The following is a 20,497-nucleotide window of genomic DNA, read 5'->3' as shown; positions in this document are numbered from 1 at the left end:
ATTCCAAGATTTTTGGCCTGAGCTGAAGAATTGAGTCAACATTAGTAGAGATGAGAACTGCTTTAGAGGTAGCTGATTTGGAGGATTAGGAGCTCAGTTTTGGGCAGTTAAGTTTGAGATCTTATGAGACTTGCAAGTGAAGATTATTTTAAAAATTTAAAGGAGGCATTTGGGCATAGTACATTTGATCTTTTTAAACTTTAGCTTTAAAATTTGCTGGTTCTTCTGAAGAATATTTCCAATCTCAGAAGAATTGTTAAGTTCTAAGGAAATTGTTATTCATTTGTTAATAATATGGAATTTAATCCACTTTCTCCTAATTGATAAAGCAGTAATATAGTTTAGTACTTTTTAAGAGAAGCATCATAGTAGTTTAGTGTATAGATTCTAGAGCCAGTTTGCCTGGATTTAAATCCTTGTTGTGTTTACTGACTGTGTGCTAAATATGTGATACAAATTGTCTTTCAGATAATTTGCTAAAAGCCTGTTTTATTTAACTTGAGTATACTCATAAAGCCCTAACCAAACTATACCATTTTCTTTTTTTTTTTTTTTTGGTTTTATTTGTGAGAGAGAGAGAGAGAGAGCACAAGCGGGGGAGGGGCAGAGGGAGAGGGAAAAGCAGATTCCCCGATGATCAGGGAGCCCAACGAGGCGGGGCTGGATCCCAGGACCACGGGATCGCAGGATCATGACCTGAGCTGAAGGCAGTTGCTTAACCGACGGAGCCATCCAGACACCCCCAAAATATACCATCTTCTCATAAAAGGTTATATGTTTCACATAAAGCCATGTATCTGGAAAGATGTGCTAATGAAAAACTCCAACACTTCTGGAAAGAAATGTAGTTAAGACTACATTCTTTAAAAGCTGTTTTTTTCTGGTCCGCTTATTCTAGGTACCACATCTTCACTGAAATTAATTGGTTCTATCTATAATAGATATGGATCCTTAAGTTTCTTAAAATTTGAAGCTTATAAAAGGAATTTCAAAAATAATCAACAATGGCTGAACATATTCTGTGGACTTAAGAGTTCAGTCTCTGACTGTAATTGCCTATATTATTACTCTAAGTAACAGTGCTTATCAAACTGCTTTCCGAGGAGGCTTTACCCTCTTTCCATATGTTTTGCAAATAGTCTGTGAAAATTGCTTATTACAGGAAATGGCTTCTTTTTGTTTGTTGCTGCATTTCTATTTCCTCTGTGCATCCTGCTCAGCTGCTTCGGTATTCTGTTTTTGACAGAGATGAAAGGAGAGCTTAAGATTCTTTTGACAGAATAATTTCCACATTGATTCCAAACTGAAAATAGATACCACATTGCACAGGAATACCCTCAGTCTATGTGGATTGAGTGGGACTGACTTGACTTCTCATCTTCAGGAATGGGGACTGTGAACCAGGTCTGGCCAATCAGAGCTTTTCTTGGGACTTTTGCTGGAACCATTGGGGAAGAAGATTCTTATTATTAGGATTCCTAGCTTTAGAGATACTGGTGGCCATCTTTGCTATAACATAAAGAAAGTTTGTTGGAAAATAAGTAGTGCGGAGGAAAACAGTGGTAAGAGAAAGAAAAATAGATTTCTAATTACATTTTTAACCCTTTCATCCATTTCTTAAGCTGAAATAATTTTTAACTCCTTCATTCATTTCTTAAGCTGGATTTTTCAGTTATGTGATCCAATGACCCTTCCTCTCATTTTATTTTTTGTAAAAAATTTTATTTGAGTGAGAAAGAGAGAAAGCATGGGGGGGGGGGGGGTCAGAGGCAAAAGCAGACTCCCGGCTGAGCAAGGAGCCTGATGTGGGACTTGATCCTGGGACTCCAGGCCTGAGCCGAAGGCAGATGCTTAACCAACTGAGCCACCCAGCCACCCCTTTCCTCTCATTTTAAAATCATGCTTTCACTCTATAAAGGATTGAATCTAAATTACTGATCTACCTGTGGTATATTCTTCTTTACAAAAAAATTTTAAGTAACCTCTATGCCAAACCTGGGGCTTGAACTCATGATCCGGAGATCAAGAGTTGCATGTTCTACCAACTGAGCCAGCCAGGTGTGCTCCTGTGGTATATTCTTCTATGTAAAGCTTTCAAGTACTTCTCCAGATATGGTAGCCAAGGTTTTACTATTTATGCCTAAATATTTCATGATACTGTTGTGTACCACATATACACACACTTATGAAATATAAAGACATGAATTAACATTTAATTATATGGGACATACATCACCATGTCCTATTACATGTGGCCATAACTGAGTTTTGTGATAATCCAAAAATTATAATTGGCAGTTTTAATATAGGCATCTAGTCAAAAAAGCAATTGAGTTTATAAATGATTACAGAAGGAAAGAAAACAAAATATCTAGTAAGTTGGGCATTTTGTTTTTAAGATTTTATTTATTTGAGGGAGAGAGAATGAGAGCGAGTGAGCACGTGAAAGGGGGGAGGGTCAGAGGGAGAAGCAGACTCCCCGCTGAGCAGGGAGTCCGATGCGGGACTCGATCCTGGGACTCCAGGATCATGACCTGAGCTGAAGGCAGTCGCTTAACCAACTGAGCCACCCAGGCACCCCAAGCTGGGCATTTTCTGATTGGCAAATGCTTTCATATTAGAAATCACCAGGTTTACTACAGGTCCATAGCCCCTTTCTCTGACACCCACAGGGCCAGATAAATTTTTAAAACCGGAATTCTTCAGCTCCTCTAAGCTCCTCACTTTTTTTTTGGTCTGGTCATTTGGATCTCTATTGTGTTGGAGGCTTTCCTCAAAAGTTTATTGATGCTGAAATGTCTGTTCATATTTGAATGTGAAGCACTAAAAAGCTGATCAGAAGCATATATCACTACCACTGCCTTGGGCATATTAACCTGAGGGACATTAATGTTGAATTTTTTCTTTAAGTCCCTAAATATCCAATGTCTATATGTCTTTTCTCCTGGGAAGGACCCCTCAATTCCCTGAAGTGAGTGAGCCTATCTGATAGTGTTTTGGACATAAGCTGGGAAAGGAGCTTGCAGATGTCATGGCTCCCCATGATTAAGGGATGACCCACAGTGGGGAGGGTCTTGGTGGCCCAACTGCTCTTTACACAAAATTTTCAACCAGTTAGTGTGGTAAAATAAACAGAAGATGGAATTGTAATCACTTTTAAGCATTCAATTCAGGGCAATAAATACATTCACAACATTGTATAACCATCACCACTACCTAAACCCAAAACTTTACATCATGTCTAATAAAAACTCTGTACCCAACACTAACACTCTCTTCCCCCTTTCTTTCCCAGTCCCTGGTAACCTCTAGTCTACTTTCTGTTTATATTAATTTGCCTATTCTAGGTATTCATCATGTAAATAAAATCATATATTTGTCCTTTCATGTTGTTTGTACCTTTCTATTTTTTGAGCAACTCAGGTTTAAGTAAATGACCCAAGACCATCAGCCATCATGGCCACAGGAACCTAGGTATGTCTCTCAAAAGAGACTATACTTTTAACCACTATGCATTACTACTTTAGTAGTAGACTTTTCCCATCCATATGCATATATGTATCCATACATAACAGGTATTTCACAACTGACATTATATCCAGAATGTTTTTCCATACCATTAGGAATTCTCTGAAACATTTTAATGCTTCTTAATAATCTGTCATTTTGGATATATCATGTTTTAATTATTTTTTGTCATTTGTTTTAAATTTTAAACAACATATGGTTTTGCAAATAAATACTGTATTTTTGACTAGAACCATAGAATAAAATAGAATATAATTTCTGGTTCAAACAATGTAACATATTTAATACTTATTGTTAAGTTACCCTTCAGCAATTACTTTACAATACTATAAGTACTCTTATGTCATCTTCATCACCACTCATTTTTTTATAATTAGGTAAAAAATGTTCTGCTGGTTGTAACAGATTCTTTAGTAGCTAATGTTAAAGAATATTTTTCATTTAGTTTTTATTTTCTACATACTGTTTATGTCACTAGCTCATTTTCTGTTGTTTAAAGATATTCATATAAACTTACCTGTTTTGTTGTGAACTTTTCCTATTTTTTTCTTTTAAATTTGATGAATTAATGGGTGGAACAAAACGTAGAGTTCAGCATTCAGTTGTTAGTCTGGTTTCCTCACTGAAATCTAGAAGATTCTTTGCTAGCAAGTGGCTAATACTTTCACTGTCTTTGTACTTTTCAAAGGGGAAATATTTTTATCGCTTCTCGGCCTTTTGGCTAAGATCAAGTGTAAAGGGGAAATATTTTTACTGCTTTTAGTAATTAAAAAACTAACAAACAGGTGTTGTTTTAAAAAGCATTCAAACAATATAGAAATATACAAAGTAGAAAACTAAAGGCTCTGTAATCCCATTCTCATATAACCATCTGCAGAAGATACAGAAAATAAAAAGAAATATAATAAAAGAAAAAATGAGGCAATTATTAACTACAAAAATGTAATCTCAGCACGCTCATTGACTCAGAGGTGGGCAGTATTTACATGGTCATAAAAGAAAAACAATAAATAAGGATTTATTTATTTTTTTTAAGATTTTATTTATTCATTTGAGACACAGAGATAGAGATAGAGAGAGAGAGAGCATGAGCAGAGGGAGAGGGAGAAGCAGGCTCCCCGTTGAGCCAGGAGCCCGATGTGGGACTCAATCCCAGGACCCTGGGATCATGACCTGAGCCAAAGGCAGACACTTAATGACTGAGCCACCCAGGTGCCCCAATAAATAAGGATTTAACCAAAAATTTTAACATAGCCATATTGGGAAGATGGAGGAGGGCGGGGGGTAGGAGACTGAAAAATCTCCCCTTACTCCTTTATGAATTAAGTGGCAGAAATATATGTATTTTATATAGCAATATATATGTACATATGAAAAGAAACAGCTAAAAAAGTTAGTTACTTCTGGGGAATGGAACTTGGTGCCAAAGGTGCACCAAATGATTGCTGTTTGGTTATAAGCTTTTGAAAGCTACTTTACTTTACGTTTTGTGGGTAATTATGATGTATCCAGGTTGGGATAAAGCTAAAAGAAATAAGATGGCAAAACACCTACATTTAAAAACAAAATTCTCTTGAAAATTTTATTAACACTTAATAACAATAAACCAGTCAGCTTTTTCCATAGTCTTCACAAAGTTTTTGTCTTAAAGATGAAATTTACTTCAAATGTTCATGTAAACCAATCAGACATGAATCAACTTTTATAATGAGCTTCTCAAACATATCGTTTTAATACCGGCCTTTTTTCTTGGGATGACAACAGCAATACCGTGATAGTATTAAGATTTCTTTTTAATTCAAATGAACTGTTTTCAAGATTAATGGTTACTAGCAAATCTTGATTTTTATTACTCTGCTAAGGCAAGATAGAAACATGATACTTTAAAATTATTTTCAATTTCCTATGAACCTACTTTATAGTAAAAAATTATTTGGTACTAAGTGTTCTTTATGCACAAATTCTAAAAGTAATCTTTAATCCCAACTGAACTTGGTACCCCAAGATTTAAAAAAAATTTTAATGATATTTACATAATAAATAAAATTTTAATCACTCAGTTCTTCCTCATCACTGAAATACGTGCTTTTCTTTATCCTTGGGCGTCTTGAATCATCTGATGTTGAGGGACCCCCTGAACTGGGTTTCCATTTTTTCTGTTCTTCTTCAATTTTGGCTTGCTGTAATGTGATTCAGAAAACAAAACAAAACAAAACCAGAAAGTCTGTTGAACATTATTTACAGTGTATTAATTCAAAACATGGCAAAAACACACCATAAATGCCAACACTCCCCACCCTCCAGCCCATGCAGACAATTCTACTTTATTAGGAGACCCCACCTGCCCCCCCAAGTTTGTCCCAGTTTCACTTTGTTAATCAAAATTATTCTAGGCAACTTCTACTTATTAACAGGTACATGAAATGAAGCTTATTTGCCATCTTTGCTGGAAATGGGAATGTTATATAAAATACGTTAGTTAACTAAAAGGAAAAATAAATTAATGTATTTGAATTTATCAACTACAAACATTAAAATAAAGTAACTTTTTTAGAAAATTAGGAGATTATATGGCCTTCTTTAAAAATGTTTCATATACTTATATTAGGACTTTTAATGGTCAAAAATAGTTTTTAGTTTTGTTTTGAAGTGAAGTTTCAGTTAGAACGTATCTTTTGATTTAATAAAATCTTCTCTGTTTGGCTAAACTCACCTTGATAAAATATTTCTGATTAATTCCATAATGAAATCAGATTAAAATATTAAAAATGTTGTAGGGCCCTTTAAATCTAGAAAGAACCAAGGGGAGTTTTTCTATTACACTGCTCTAAAGACCTTAGAGAAACAGCCTGTCTCCTAAAGAGGTAAAGGGGAGAGAGGAAGATTGCCATGAGATGATCAATAAAGTAAGCAAGGGATACAAGGCAGCTATGACATTATTAAAAGAACTGTTAATACCTGGAAAGCTATGGCCTGACTAAGACTGTCAAGAGCAGGATCTTCCCCTTCATCTTCACTTTCTTCCACTTCTTCACTAAATTATTAAAAAAAAAAAAAAATCAGAATGTACTCAAGCAACAGTATAAAGACAGAAACAATACAAGAATGTATTTAGTAAGAGTAGATATACACACATTTCTTCTTCTGGTTCAGGAATTTTCTTTTTTTTCTTTTTCTCTTTCTTCTTTGGAGGTTCCCGTTCTCCAAGCATATTTTTAGGACAGGCATAACTTAAGTGTCCACTTTCCTTTTGTTTCACATTAAGAAGGAAAGGAAAAAAGCTGTATTTGTTGTCTTATTAACAGAAACTTGCTTGGTACTCTACAACTGAAAGTTTTAGAACTTAAAAAAGAATACTGTCACACTGGGAATATACATGAAGAAATTACCAAAACCTATTACTTTAATACTTAAAGAGATTATGATATTATAACCCCCAATAAGCTACTTTAACAATAAGAGAATATTTTAGTAGTTTTACTAAGAACAAAAGAAGTATTTTTCCTTCAAACATTTTAAATCTCAAGATTCAGGGTATAAAACAATTTGAAATTTAAATGGACCACCTACCTTAAATGTAAAAATTTTAAGTTATTATTTGATAAAATGGGATGAAACCTTCCTGTTAACTTCTAAGATGCTGCTTAACATATTAAAAACAAATTTCTAAAATAAATAATCTTTTTAAAAAGGGGGGGCGCTTGGGTGGCACAGTCGGTTAAGCACCCAACTCTTGGTTTTGGCTTAGGTCATGATCTCAGTGTCATGAGATCAAGCCCTGCGTTGGGCTCCATGCTCAGCATGAAGTCTGCTTAAGACACTCTTTCCCTCTGCCCTCCCCCTCCTTCCCGCCCACTGCTCTCTGTGTCTCTCAAATAATCTTAAAAAAAGTAAAATTTAAAATCTTCCTCACTTTTCCTATTAATTTCATTTTCCTCCCTTTATATCTAAATTATACCTGCAGTGTCCAATTATGGGAGCCACTAACCGTAATTCTCGTGACTACTGAGAACTTGTCTGAATTGATATGCACTGTAAGGGTAAAATACATCCTGGATTCTGAAGACAATAAGAAAAAAAGAATGTAAAATACCTTAATTTTTGAAAATATTAATTACATATTCAAATTATAATATTTTAGGTATATATTCGGTTATGATAAAATATATTATTAATTTTTGCCTGTTGCTTTTTTTAATGTGGCTACTACACAAATCAGAATTACATTTATGGCTGGAGTAATGTTATAATGAGCCATAACATGGTTCAGTTGTAAAACATGAGACAATGAACTAAACTCTGAATAGTAGCTTACTAAATACACTGAAGGATAGTATGTAAGAGTAAGGGTGTGGGGAGAGACTGAACCAGGATTAAAACAATAGAACAGAAAAATAATCATGCTTTTCAAGTATATTTTAGAAAGCATCAAACAGATTATGTACTTTATATATCTGGGGACATGGCTGAACCCAAGAGATGTTACTGTTAATGAACTGCTAAGTGAATGCAACTGCTTTTGGAATAATGTCAACATGTATAAAAATGGTTTCATAATGAAGTAACTTAAGGGAAACCAGGCTAAATAAATGCAAACATATTTTGGGGAGGGGGAAATTTAAGAAATATAAAATGTACAAAGTATAACAAATTTATGGATCCATAAACTAAAAAGGCAGATTAACAGATTCATCCAGGATTTCTCAGATAATGTTATTTACTATGAATTTGAGGATACATAGTCATCTGTCTGACCATAACTACTCCTCCCTTCCAGCCTTTCTTCTTTTTTTTCTTTTTAACAAAACTCAGGGCTCTGGAACACAGTTTCTAAAACATTAACTTAAGAGGTGTTAGAATCACAGGAATTGACAAAATGTACCATCCATCCATCTGTTTATCTATATATCTTTTCAGGAAGGGGCAGAGCGTGGCAGTGAAGGAAATGACTCCAACCCATTTCTTTGTATCTTCCACTGATTTTGTAGCCAGGAAAATACCTCTCAGTAATCCTCTCCCCAGCTCCCCATTACTACCTCTAGACCCTAATTTTTAGGTATACTTTTTTTTTTTTAAGATTTTTTTTTTTTTTTTTTTTTGAGACAGAGAGAATGAGAGACAGACAGCATGAGAGGGAGGAGGGTCAGAGGGAGAAGCAGACTCCCTGCCGAGCAGGGAGCCCAATGCGGGACTCGATCCAGGGACTCCAGGATCATGACCTGAGCCGAAGGCAGTCGCTTAACCAACTGAGCCACCCAGGCGCCCTTAGGTATACTTTTTAGGCATTTTGGAAAGTGACAACAATGACAACTGATATTCTCTCGGTACCATCATTATTATAGGCCTTGTGCAAAACTGTTTTGTGGCTATGTATTTTTCCTAATCACCAAAAGTTTAAATGGGTAATGATAAACTATAAGAACTAGGTAAGAAAGTTTGGGAATAGTTCAGTTACAAAGACTAGCAGTATTAATAGAAAAAAAAAATAGCTTTTAAAACACATTATCCCAAACAGGATAGGTTGATCATATGATAATATTTATACTGAACTGTGATGCTTAAACATTGGCAAGTTATTATAGGCACAAACAGTATCCCATTAACCCCCAAATTCATGGGTCACTAAATCTTTCAAGACAATAAGTAATTAGTCTGGTGATTTTTTTTTTAATATTTTATTTATTTATTTATTTATTTGAGAGAGAGTGAGCGAGAGAGCACAAGCAGGGGGATCAGCAGAGGGAGAGGGAGAGAGAAACAGAGAGCACAAGCAGGTGGGTGGCAGGCAGAGGGAGAAGCAGACTCCCCACTGAGCAAGGAGCCTGATGTGGGACCCCATCCCAGGGCCCTGAGATCATGACCTGAGCTGAAGGCAGACGCTCAACCAACTGAGCCACCCAGACGTCCCTACGAAGTGTTTTTTTTTAAATAGCAAGAGCAGGGGTGCCTGGATGACTCAGTCTGTTGAGTGTCTGACTGTTGATTTTGGCTCGGGTCCTTCGCACCCCCCACAGCTTATGTGCTCTCTTAAAAAAACCCCCAAACCCAAATACCTTTCTAGTTTCTTTTTCTTTTTTTAAAAGATTTTATTTATTTTACAGAGAGAGACACAGCAAGAGAGGTAACACAAGCAGGGGGAATGGGAGAGGGAGAAGCAGGGAGCCCCATGCGGGGCTCAATCCCAGGACTCTGGGATCACAACTTGAGCTGAAGGCAGACACTTAACTGACTGAGCCACCCAGGCACCCCCGTCTGGTGCTTTTTAATTTAACAGTTTTCAAAGATTTAGAAACTGGAGAAAATACCACTCTATATTACCTAACTCAAGTTATCTTTCAGTTGCGTTTTCTAAGATGAGTAGAGAGTCCCGAAGTAAAACTTTTATAACCTGGTTTTAGCCAGCCAGAAGTTTTAGAGAGCACAAATAAAGCACTGATGTGAAAAATACCTTCAAATAAACTATGGAAAATTACATTAAGTTTTAGGTATACTTACCCCACATTCATAACACTTAGATTTATCAAAGTAGTTTCGTCTTCGGATGAACTCGGCTGCTCTTCCATTGTCTATAGCAATGCTTGCTTTTATCACTCTACCAAATAACTAAACCAGAGAAAAATGTAAATGCAGAAGGATGTATTTCATTGAAACCTAAAACTACAGTTATTTGATTCCATTTCCTTAAATTTTCAATTCCATTTTATTTTAGGTTACTTTATCAATTGCCTGGTCGAGTATGACAAATAACATCCTATAGAATAGATTTTTATTCCTTAGATTCTGCCAGTGTTTTGGGAATGAATATAATTTTGACCTCTTTTCTATAGGTTAAATACCCTCAAAATCTACTGGTATCCATGACTTGATCATCCACTGTATCCCCACATTTTTGGCCTGGATGAGCAAAGGCTTTTGGATTAAAAGTCTTGTTGGGAATGAATGGCCTTACCTGTTTGTTGTTTATTGCCCTGGTACAGTTTTGTGCAGAGTCTTTATCCAAAAATAAAATAAATGCAACCCCTTTACTCTTCCTGGTATCTTTATCTTTCATTATAGTAACCCTTAAAGTATAAACAAATAGCCAGTTAAAAATAATGAGGCAGCAATAAATAAAACAGATTATTAATAAATACTTGGAAAACTCATGGGTTAGCAAAACATTTACAGAATAAAAGAAATAAATACAGTTGACAAATCAACTATTTCTTCAAAGTCATGGGATATCAAGAAGAATGGAGAGGAGAAAATGTGATACTAATTTAACAAAAGTGAGCACAGTTATGATAGGAATACCTGAAAAGTCAAACATTTGAAGGATCAAATAAAGAGATTACAGAGATTACAGAGACAACAAAATCTTGAAGAGTAAGCATAATTCCTCTTTTCCACTAATGCTCTCACTCTGCAGAAATAAAACAAAACAAAACTGAGGTATTCTTTTCAACACAAAAAGTAAAATGATTTACTTATTTTTTCCTAGGCTTTAGAATCTAACTATATTCTTAATATTCTCTTTTTAAAGTTTTAATTTAAATTCCAGTTAGTTAACATACAGTATAATATTAGTTTCAGGCATACAATTTAGTGATTCAACCTTCTATACAACACCTAGTGCTCATCACAGCAAGTATACTCCTTAATCCCTATCACCGTAAGAATCTCCAGTTCTGTGGTTTTTAGTCATACTATCCAAAGTACCTAAGTGATAGGGATGGTGCTAAGATCACAGAGCCTGTTCTTTCTCCTGATCCTTTATACATCCCTAGTCCTTGTGATCCTTGCTCATCATATGTCATTAAATGTAGTTTAAAAGTCAGTGTTCAGGGCGCCTGGGTGGCTCAGTCATTAAGCGTCTGCCTTTGGCTCAGGTCATGATCCCAGGGTCATGGGATCGAGCCCCGCATCGGGCTCCCTGCTCGGCGGGAAGCCTGCTTCTCCCTCTCCCACTCCCCCTGCTTGTGTTCCTGCTCTTGCTATGTCTCTGTCAAATAAATAAATATTTTTAAAAAATCAGTGTTCAACAGGGATCTTCAGAGAAATGGCTGATTCCAAGGATGGATAGGGTAGGTTCAAGATCTTAAAACATGTGCTTAAAAAAAGGAAGGGAGTACTTAAAAAAACAAAATGATGGGGAATGGCTCAGGAGTACAGAAGCCAGCTTAAGGAGCTCTCACTGGCCAAATCTAGGACAATTTGAGTACCAAAGTAATGAAGTACAGTAATGAATTATAAACCACAGAAAAAAGTAGGAATTTATAAGTGTATTAATAATAAATAATTGGGGGGAAGGGATCGTTTTTGCTTACAGCAGAATGTCAAGGGAAGTGCTAGAGTTGGAAAATCATCATTTGCAACAATAATAGTAAAGAGTGGATCAAGCAAGATGATGATTTATTGATGAACAAGTATCTAAAATGAAATTTTTGGGCATCTGGGTGGCTCAGTCGGTTAAGCATCCAGCTCCTGATTTGGCTCAGGGTCGTGAGATCGGGCCAGCGTTGGAAGTGCTGGAAGTGGAGCTTGCTTAAGATTCTCTCTCTTCCTCTCCCTCTGCCCCCTCCCTCTTCTCTCTCTCTAAAAATAAGTAAGTAAATCTTTAAAATAAAATAAAAAATGAAATTTTTATGTGGAACAAGATATTTACATGGTCTTAAGAGTGTTTCTCACTGACTGTATTAGCAGCAAAGGGAAAAAAGGTATTTATACAGTGGAGAAATTGGTCAACACCTTGACTGGGCCATCAAAATTACTATCACTAATGAGGGACACATGGACACTATATAAATCCAGATGTGAAACACACAGAATACAACATCATCTATACAGTTACCAGCCAAGAGTATATAAAACTCCAATGTAATCATGAGGCAACATTAGGAAAACACAAAATGAGGGGTGGAAAAAAGATGAGAGAGCGAGCTACATTCTTTATAAATGTTCCAGATTAAAGGAGGTTAAGAATATAGGACAGTTAAAATCAACACCTAAATCTAGACTGTACTGGGGGGGAAAATTCTATGTGGGACATTATCAGGTCGACTGACAAAATTGGAACATGGATGATTGATTCAGTAAAAGTATTTTATCAGTATAAATTTATGAATTTGGTAACCCTATTGTGATTATGTAACATATAACCGTATTTATAGGAAATACATACTTAAGTACTTAGGCGTAAGGGCAATGATGTAACTTACCCTCAAATAACTCACAAAAACAAACTGTGTATGTACATACATACATATATACATGTGCATACACACACACACACACACACACGAGGAGAGAGAAGAGGGCAAATGATAAAGTAAATGGGTAAAATGTTAACAATAGGTGAATCTGGGTAAAGGATACTTTGATGTTCTTTCTACTATTTTTGCAACTTTTTTAAAATTTGTAATTATTTATTTATTTTTTTTAAAAAAGATTTTATTTATTTATTTGACAGAGAGAAACACAGCGAGAGAGGGAACACAAGCAGGGGGAGTGGGAGAGGGAGAAGCAGGCTCCCCGCCTAGCAGAGAGCCCGATGTGGGGCTCGATCCCAGGACCCAGGGATCATGACCTGAGCCAAAGGCAGACGCTTAACGACTGAGCCACCCAGGCGCCCCTGCAATTATTTTCAAGTAGTAAAAAAAAAAGACAATGTTTAAGACAAAGCATAATAATTTTCTAAAACCTGAATTAACAGGAAAAGACAAGAGGTACAAGTAAATAAATAAATGGATATTTTATTTAACATTTTATTTCACATATTAAAATTTATTCTAAATGGATTTGGGTTTAGGTACTTAAATAGTCACTGGAATGAAATTGGTAAAAAGATGCCACTATATTAAGAAAAGGGGTATCTTTTTCATTCAAAAAGGAAACATAAGTTGAAATAGTTTAGGGGAAAATGGACAAAATGGTTTAGTTTCTCAGACAAGTACATCTGTTTATTCATGGGGCTTAGAAGGAAAGAAGCACTTGACAACGCTTGTTTAGAGTCACCACAGTTATTGAGGATACGAAAGAAAGTTTTCAACCAATTTTGAAAGAAATAGAAAGTAGTTACTTTAACTTTTTGGAATTTTCAGGGTATTTGTGAAGGTCAGTTAAAGTCATTAATCATTTTTTTCTAAAGTACTATTTCAGAAGTGTTAGCTTTCGAAGTCATCCTCAGTTAATAATATCTCTCATCTGTTCCCTTTTTCTTCATTCCCACAGCTTTTCTTGTCCACAGTGGCACTGCTATTTCAACAGTGTATTATTCTTACTAGTTCCCTTGATGTTAATGCTCTCATATGCCACTGAGAGCATTTCTACTTAAGAAGTAAATAAAATCATGTCATTCTTCTGCTCAAAAATCTTTGGTTCTTCAATTTGTCTATGGTTTGGTCTTGAATCAATATCCTTTATGATTTGGCTCCCACTTCCCTCATTTTTCACTACTTCTCACAAACTATGAGGGCTAGCAACAACAAACTACTCAATGTTCATGGAGCATGGCCTGTACTTCTCCAAATTGATACCTCTATTCACATGGCTTCTGTCTCCTTTCAACTCTCAGTCTTTGCCCATCAAAACTTGACTCATTCTTCAGAGCTCAGAACATGTCAGTTCTCTAATCTCTTTAACTGGAAATAATTTCTCTTTCTGCTAGTCTCTACTGAAGTCTGTTATGTAAGAACAATGCCTCATCTGACCTATTTTAATATAAACTCCTTTAAGGTTGTATCTGTAATCTCTATTATGCCTAGCTCAGTACGTTAAAACAAAAAGATACAAATGGGAAACTGGTTTCTCAAGAGTGCATCTATTTGTTTATTCATGTGGTCAGTCAGTCACTCCATCCAGACACTTAAGCACTGATTAATTAAAGGCCCTAGGACAAGGTTTTTTACCTTCAGGAAAAAAGCTTAGAGTCTAGAGGTAAAGAGACCTATAAACCAATTACAATACAGTACTTTGACAGAGATACCTTCTATGGTAACAGAACAAAATAATTACACCAAATATTCTATTCCCAAGTTTCTGGTAGGAGATGTACTCATTTAAGGCCATAATATGAAACAGACACTATCCTGGGAAACCTGGGTGTCATCCATAACACCCCTTTCTCACTCACCCAAACCTTACATACTAAGTACATCATTAAATATTACCCATTTGATAGCCTATTGATCATCTGACCATCCCTCAAATCTGTCCAGTCTCTACCTCTCCACCTATACTGCCTTAGTGCACATTACTCCCCTAGGCTATGGTTACAGCTTTTTGACTGGTCTGCTAGCATCTGCTCGTTTCCTGCCAATCTAATCTCTACATTGAAGCCAGAATAAGCTTCTAAAAATTCAAATCATGTTCCTCCTTCATTTAAAATTCTGTACCAGTGAATTCCTGGTATTCTTAGGATGAAAACCAAATATCTTGTAACACGGCCAAGAAGCAAGATTAGGAACCTGCTTCCAGCTCTAGACCCTTTTTGTGCTTTCTCCCTCTTGCTCACTCATCTCTAGTTATACTGGCCTTCTGTTTCTTTTTTCTTTTTTTTTTTAGATTTTATTTATTTATTTGACAGAGAGAGCACAAGTAGGCAGAGAGGCAGGCAGAGGGAGAGGGAGAAGCAGGCTCCCCGCTGAGCAGGGAGCCCAATGTGGGGCTTGATCCCAGGACTGAGCTGAAGGCAGATGCTTAACCAACTGTGCCACCCAGGTGCCCCTGGCCTTCTGTTTCTTGATCTCACTTTATTTTCTCTTGCCCCAGGGCTTTTACACAGGTAGTCCGTCTACCTAAAACGTTCTTCCCATTCTTTCTGCCTTAAGGTTTCAATTCAAAGTATACTGACTTAGGTAAACCTACCCCATCCAGACTAGATCATGTCTTCCCTATTTATAGGTGCTTATAACTCTGTCTTTGACTTCATAGCATTCTCATGATTTTTAATTTTATGTTTGTATAGAAATTCATTCAGAGATTCTGACAGATGGGAAAAACCAAGAAAAGGTAATGGTATGGTTAAGGGAGCAGGCTCTCAAATCAAACTGTTAGATTTCAAATCTTGTCTCCACCACTAACTAACAATATGTAAGTTTATTGTGTGCTTCAGTTTTGTTATTTATAATATTAGGATAATAATAGTATTTTACCTTAAAAGGTAGTTGTGAGAATTTAATGAAGTAATACATGTAGGAAGATTAGAACAATGCCTAGCATATTTATGTGCTCATTGTCACATATCATCATTATTAGTGATTTGACTGGTAATAATGACTATTCAAAATTCCAAAGATCCATGGGGCACCTGGGTGGCTCAGTCGGTTAAGTGTCTGCCTTCAGTTCAGGTCTGCCTTTAGCTCAGGTCATGATATATGGGTCCTGGGATCGAGCCCCACATGGGGCTCCCTGCTCAGCAGGGAGTCTGCTTCTCCCTCTCCCTCTGCCTATTCCCCCCTGCTCCTGCTGTCTCTGTCTCTCTCTCTCAAATAAAGGAATAAAAATCTAAAAAAAAAATTCTAAAGACACAAAAATTTACCTAGAAGCATTTTTGATTTTCTTACCGTTTATCCAAAGCTAGAAAAAACTGGCCAAAATATGTTCTAAATTCTCGGATTTTAAATACAATTTCACATTTACACCAGAATATATATTGGTTGTAAGATAGTTAGAATAATAATACCCTGCTTTTACTTCTTTTCCCCATAATACAGGTACAAGTTTGATTTAAAATAGTGAATTAAATATATGAAGTTCCTTTTATCCTTTTGTAACTCTCAGCTCCAAATGATATTATCATCCCTACCATTTCTGTATGTTTCCAGTCTTTCCAATGATCTCTAAAATTTCTATGAAAGCAGAGAATATGTTTTCTATTTATTTATCAGTCTCATAAGCACTTTGCATGTCAAAATATTTGTTTTTTTACATTCTACTTATTTGACAAGTGAAATTCACTTCTGGTATACTTGATAACACACCTTCTAATAACCAAAATATGTATTTAATCAGAGCCTTTATGTCTTATATTGGATAACAGAATCAGTTTTAGTTCTTAGTAGTATGATTAAGAAATTGTTTAAATAAATTATGATATATAAAGGAATATCATGAGATCATTAGCTACAAGGGTGTATCTTTCAAGTACATGGTAAGATGTTTATAGTATAATGTCAAGTTTTAAAAAAAGACAACAAAATTGCATGTATAGAATTAAGTCTTTAAAAAAATTGTCTATACAATGTTTATATACTCGTAAATGAACGAAATATGTATAAAAACAGTAGCATTTTTTCTTTGTTATATCAAATATCCATTTTATCGAAAAATAATAAATCTTAAAAAATGGAAAAGTAAATTCAGATAAACTTTTAAATGAGGTTTCAAAATTTGAAGTGAATACTTACTTTACAACTTTGCCATACTTGGAAAATATCTGAAACAAAAGACCACATAATAATTTACAATTTAATTTTAAATCATAAGAAACATTAGATTTTCAGGTTGTATTAACTATGTTCTTTGTTAAAGCTTGTGAAAAATTTTAGCCTTTATTCTATAAAGTAGGCCCTAGAAGATATATGTTTTTTAGTGACTAGAATAATATTCATATTTTTGTTATTGGAGTCACAGGTATCTGCCCCAATTTCTAAATTTCTCACAAAAGAGTGCGGAGGAAAAAACCCACTCTTTATGTGTGGTAGATTGAGGGCATACACATTGCACAGCTGCTGTGTTTTTGTGGTATATCCATGGCAATTATCAACCCCACCATAGCCCCAGAGAAATCGTGCTTCAAATATCAGTGTTGTGGAATATCATTATTCCTAGCTAACCCCATTAAGCAATAACTGTTTCAGAAGACGGATCCTTAGACTGCTTATAAAACAAAAAAGCTTCTGTAATAAAAATCCCTTCCCATCAGTCTCCCTCCTTCTGCGCGCTCTTACTATGTTGGTGGTTCTTTACACTTGGCCCTACCTTCCCATTTACTTCTACATCTTCAACCTAAGCAATCTCATCTATTTGTTTCAGCCACTACATATATGCTAATAGTTCCTATTTATTATGTCTTAGAAAGATCTTTCAGAAATATTAATATACACAATTAATAATAGAGTTTTATGATTAAGTTGTGTAATGCTGGAATGTAGTATAACTGGATTGCAGTGTTAGAAACACTGAATCTTGAAGACCAAAACAGTCTTCTGTGTAACACTTTCTAATGGCTTCTCATTTCACTCAGAGTCCTTACCATTATCTATGTAGGCCCTACCTGGCATCCCTTCATAGGCTTACCTTCCTCTGACTGCCCTTCCTCCCTCTCCACTGGATTTACTCTGTGCCTGACATGCTTTTCCCCCAGACATCTACACAGCTGTCTCTGACTTCCTTTAGGTCTTTATTCAAAAGTTACTTTCTCAATAAGGGCTTTAGACAGCTCATGTAAAACGTTACCTCCATTCCCAACCTGACTTTTTTTTTTTTTAAGATTTTATTTATTTATTTGACAGAGAGAGACACAGCGTGAGAGGGAACACAAGCAGGGGGAGTGGGAGAGGGAGAAGCAGGCTTCCCGTGGAGCAGGGAGCCTAATGTGGGGCTTGATCCCAGGACCCTGGGATCATGACCCGAGCTAAAGACAGATGCTTAACGACTCAGCCACCCAGGCGCCCCATCCCAACCTGACACTTAATTAACCTCCTTTATTTTTTCTCCTTAGCACCTGACATCTTAGCATTAATTTAGTATCCAAAGAATAATATCATTTGACTTTTTTATATTTCACATTGTTTTATCTTGCTATGTTATGAGTGCCAAGATAGATTTTCATCTTTGTGTTCATTGATGTATTCTTAGTACCTATAAGAGTGCTCAGCATATGGTAAGTGTTCAATAAATACAGACATATCTCTATTTTGATACAAGGAAATAAGCTAAAGTGCATTTTTTCCTTTGTTATTTGAGACTCAGGCTATCTCAGTTAAGTAATTAATCAAATACTATGTATCACCTATGCAGCATCTCTGTACTTAACATCCACCCAAAGAAGCAGAGAGAAGAGGGCACACTTGGAAGAAAGGATTCATGTCATTCCTTCCAGTTCCTCTTAACCACTCATCTGCAGGACAGGGACAGCAGGAAATTTTGTTCTCTGTAAGGTGAAGAGGTGAAAGAAGATGTTGGATTCTGCCCCAACCCCATCCTGAACTGAAAAACAACATTAAACTGTTCGGTTTCTGCCATATATATAAACTAAAATATCCTTTTAGAATTTGAGGGTTAGTAAAGGGATCTGTTTGCTTTCATCAGCCCTTTCCTCCAAAACCTCCACCCTACCAGTTTAAAAAAACCAAGTAAGCAAGCAGGAAAAACCAGCCTATCACATGTTGCTCCCACTTCATTATGCTAGCTGTGTCTTCTGTGTTTATAAAGAACTTGTTATTCTCTATGAAAGCACTGTAAACTCTCTTTGGGAAATTACAAAATTGTCAATTGCTTTACTTATGTTTGCAATAGAGGTCTTTGCTATTGATGGTTCAAGTGCATTGTAATGTAGTTATTAAGAATTTTGCTGAAGAGAACTGTGTGCTTAAGCTACATCTGTACCTCAGTAGAGAGTTCAGTGGACAATTGTACTAAAAGTTACTTACCCGGTATAAGTCATTGTTGGTCAGGGAAAAGGGCAAGTTGGATACATACACTGTGCTTTTACTTGGGGCCAATCCACCACTCATCTCTATAACGAAAAACAAACCCAGAAGCAATCTAAACCAGGTATTCTTCATTCTAAGCAGAACCAATATATACAAGCATTGATTTAATTATGCCACATTTAATACACCTTCCTCACTTTTTAGGATTAACAATTACTCCAGCTGGGTGAATTAAGGAATTTCTTTTCCCCAGATATTACTGAAAAGGAGCTTTCTGGTCTTTCTTTCAAGTAGAGTCTTTAACCATTATAGTGCTGGATTATATGGTATGAAGGCAGAATGAGTTTTAAACAGATAAATAAAAAATTCTGAGGCTTCACTTAACCTTCCCTCAAGCTAAGGGCAAAAAAGTGCTTTTGAAAAGGCTTAATACCTTGCCTACCACATCATAAACAGCCTGCTAGCTCAGAAAGAACTGTAGCCGCTCATTTTCACTACTGCTTTGGTTTGGGGTACTTTTTTGGTTGTCTTAATATTTTTCTTTGCAGTAGTGTTAAGAGAAAATTTTAGCCTCACATTTTGATGATACAAAGTTCTTTCAAATCACCCATTTTGCACAGTACTGGTAAATAATGAAATGGTATATTTTACTATACGAATAAGTTTCCGTGCCTTGAAAGATACTGACTTGTATATGTATTTTTAGCTTACAAATGTAATTTGTAGTTAATTTTTATAGCGTATTTTACAAAGCAGATTATCCGTGAAAATTATATCGTACTTAACAAGGTTCAGATTTCGATTTAAAAAGCTTGTGTGGTGTGTATTTGAGATGGGGGGGGTAGGGGCCATCACAAATGGCACAATATTGACCGTAGGACGTGCCAATTCGCGGAGTAATAGGAAAACTGCTTGGTGCTTGAGATGTTTCTTGGAATTTATTAGACAAGTTCAGGAACTCCACATCTTAAAAGTTTCCCATTTGAAACTATGCGTTACCGTTCTGGGGAGAACTGCGAGGGCGGGCAACGGTAAATGGCCCGGAATAAAAAGGGCAACCGGGGAGAGGGGCAAATCGTTTTCGCGGCCGGGTCTGGGGAGGGGCTCGCTGGGAGAAAGGCCGCGGCTGAGGAAGCGTTTACCTTTAGGTAGGGCGGGCCTGGGAGACTAGAGCGCGAGCCCTCGACTCAGCTGGGGCTCAACCCGGACTCTTCCTCGTCCCCCGCTGGGGCCTTGGCATCACGGGTCCTGGGAGGGGTCAAGCGCCGGAGACTAGAAGGCAGCGACAGCAACGCCTCTTCCTGGCTGTAGCTGGACCCAGGCTCCGGAGGCGG

At 36.3% G+C, this 20,497-nt stretch overlaps 1 protein-coding gene across 1 annotated transcript; it reads right to left on the bottom strand.

Annotated features, from left to right (window-relative positions):
- Positions 1-5,083: 5,083 nt before the first annotated feature.
- ZCRB1 (zinc finger CCHC-type and RNA binding motif containing 1) lies at positions 5,084-20,490 on the bottom strand. Its single transcript, XM_035002861.1, has 8 exons — positions 20,306-20,490; positions 19,161-19,246; positions 16,914-16,942; positions 10,478-10,589; positions 10,024-10,131; positions 6,663-6,775; positions 6,487-6,562; positions 5,084-5,708 (listed from the first exon to the last, which is right to left on the bottom strand). Exons 2-8 carry the CDS (start codon positions 19,242-19,244, stop codon positions 5,577-5,579), a joined length of 654 nt encoding a protein of 217 aa, XP_034858752.1. The 5' UTR covers positions 19,245-19,246; positions 20,306-20,490; the 3' UTR covers positions 5,084-5,576.
- Between the last annotated feature and the right edge of the window lie 7 nt (positions 20,491-20,497).

This window comes from Mirounga leonina, unplaced genomic scaffold, assembly GCF_011800145.1.
Source record: "Mirounga leonina isolate KUSES-001 unplaced genomic scaffold, KU_Mleo_1.0 Mir_126, whole genome shotgun sequence".
Classification (NCBI taxonomy): domain Eukaryota; kingdom Metazoa; phylum Chordata; class Mammalia; order Carnivora; family Phocidae; genus Mirounga; species Mirounga leonina.
The sequence above is the reverse complement of the archived record's forward strand: the minus strand, read 5'-3'. Positions and strand labels throughout refer to the sequence as shown.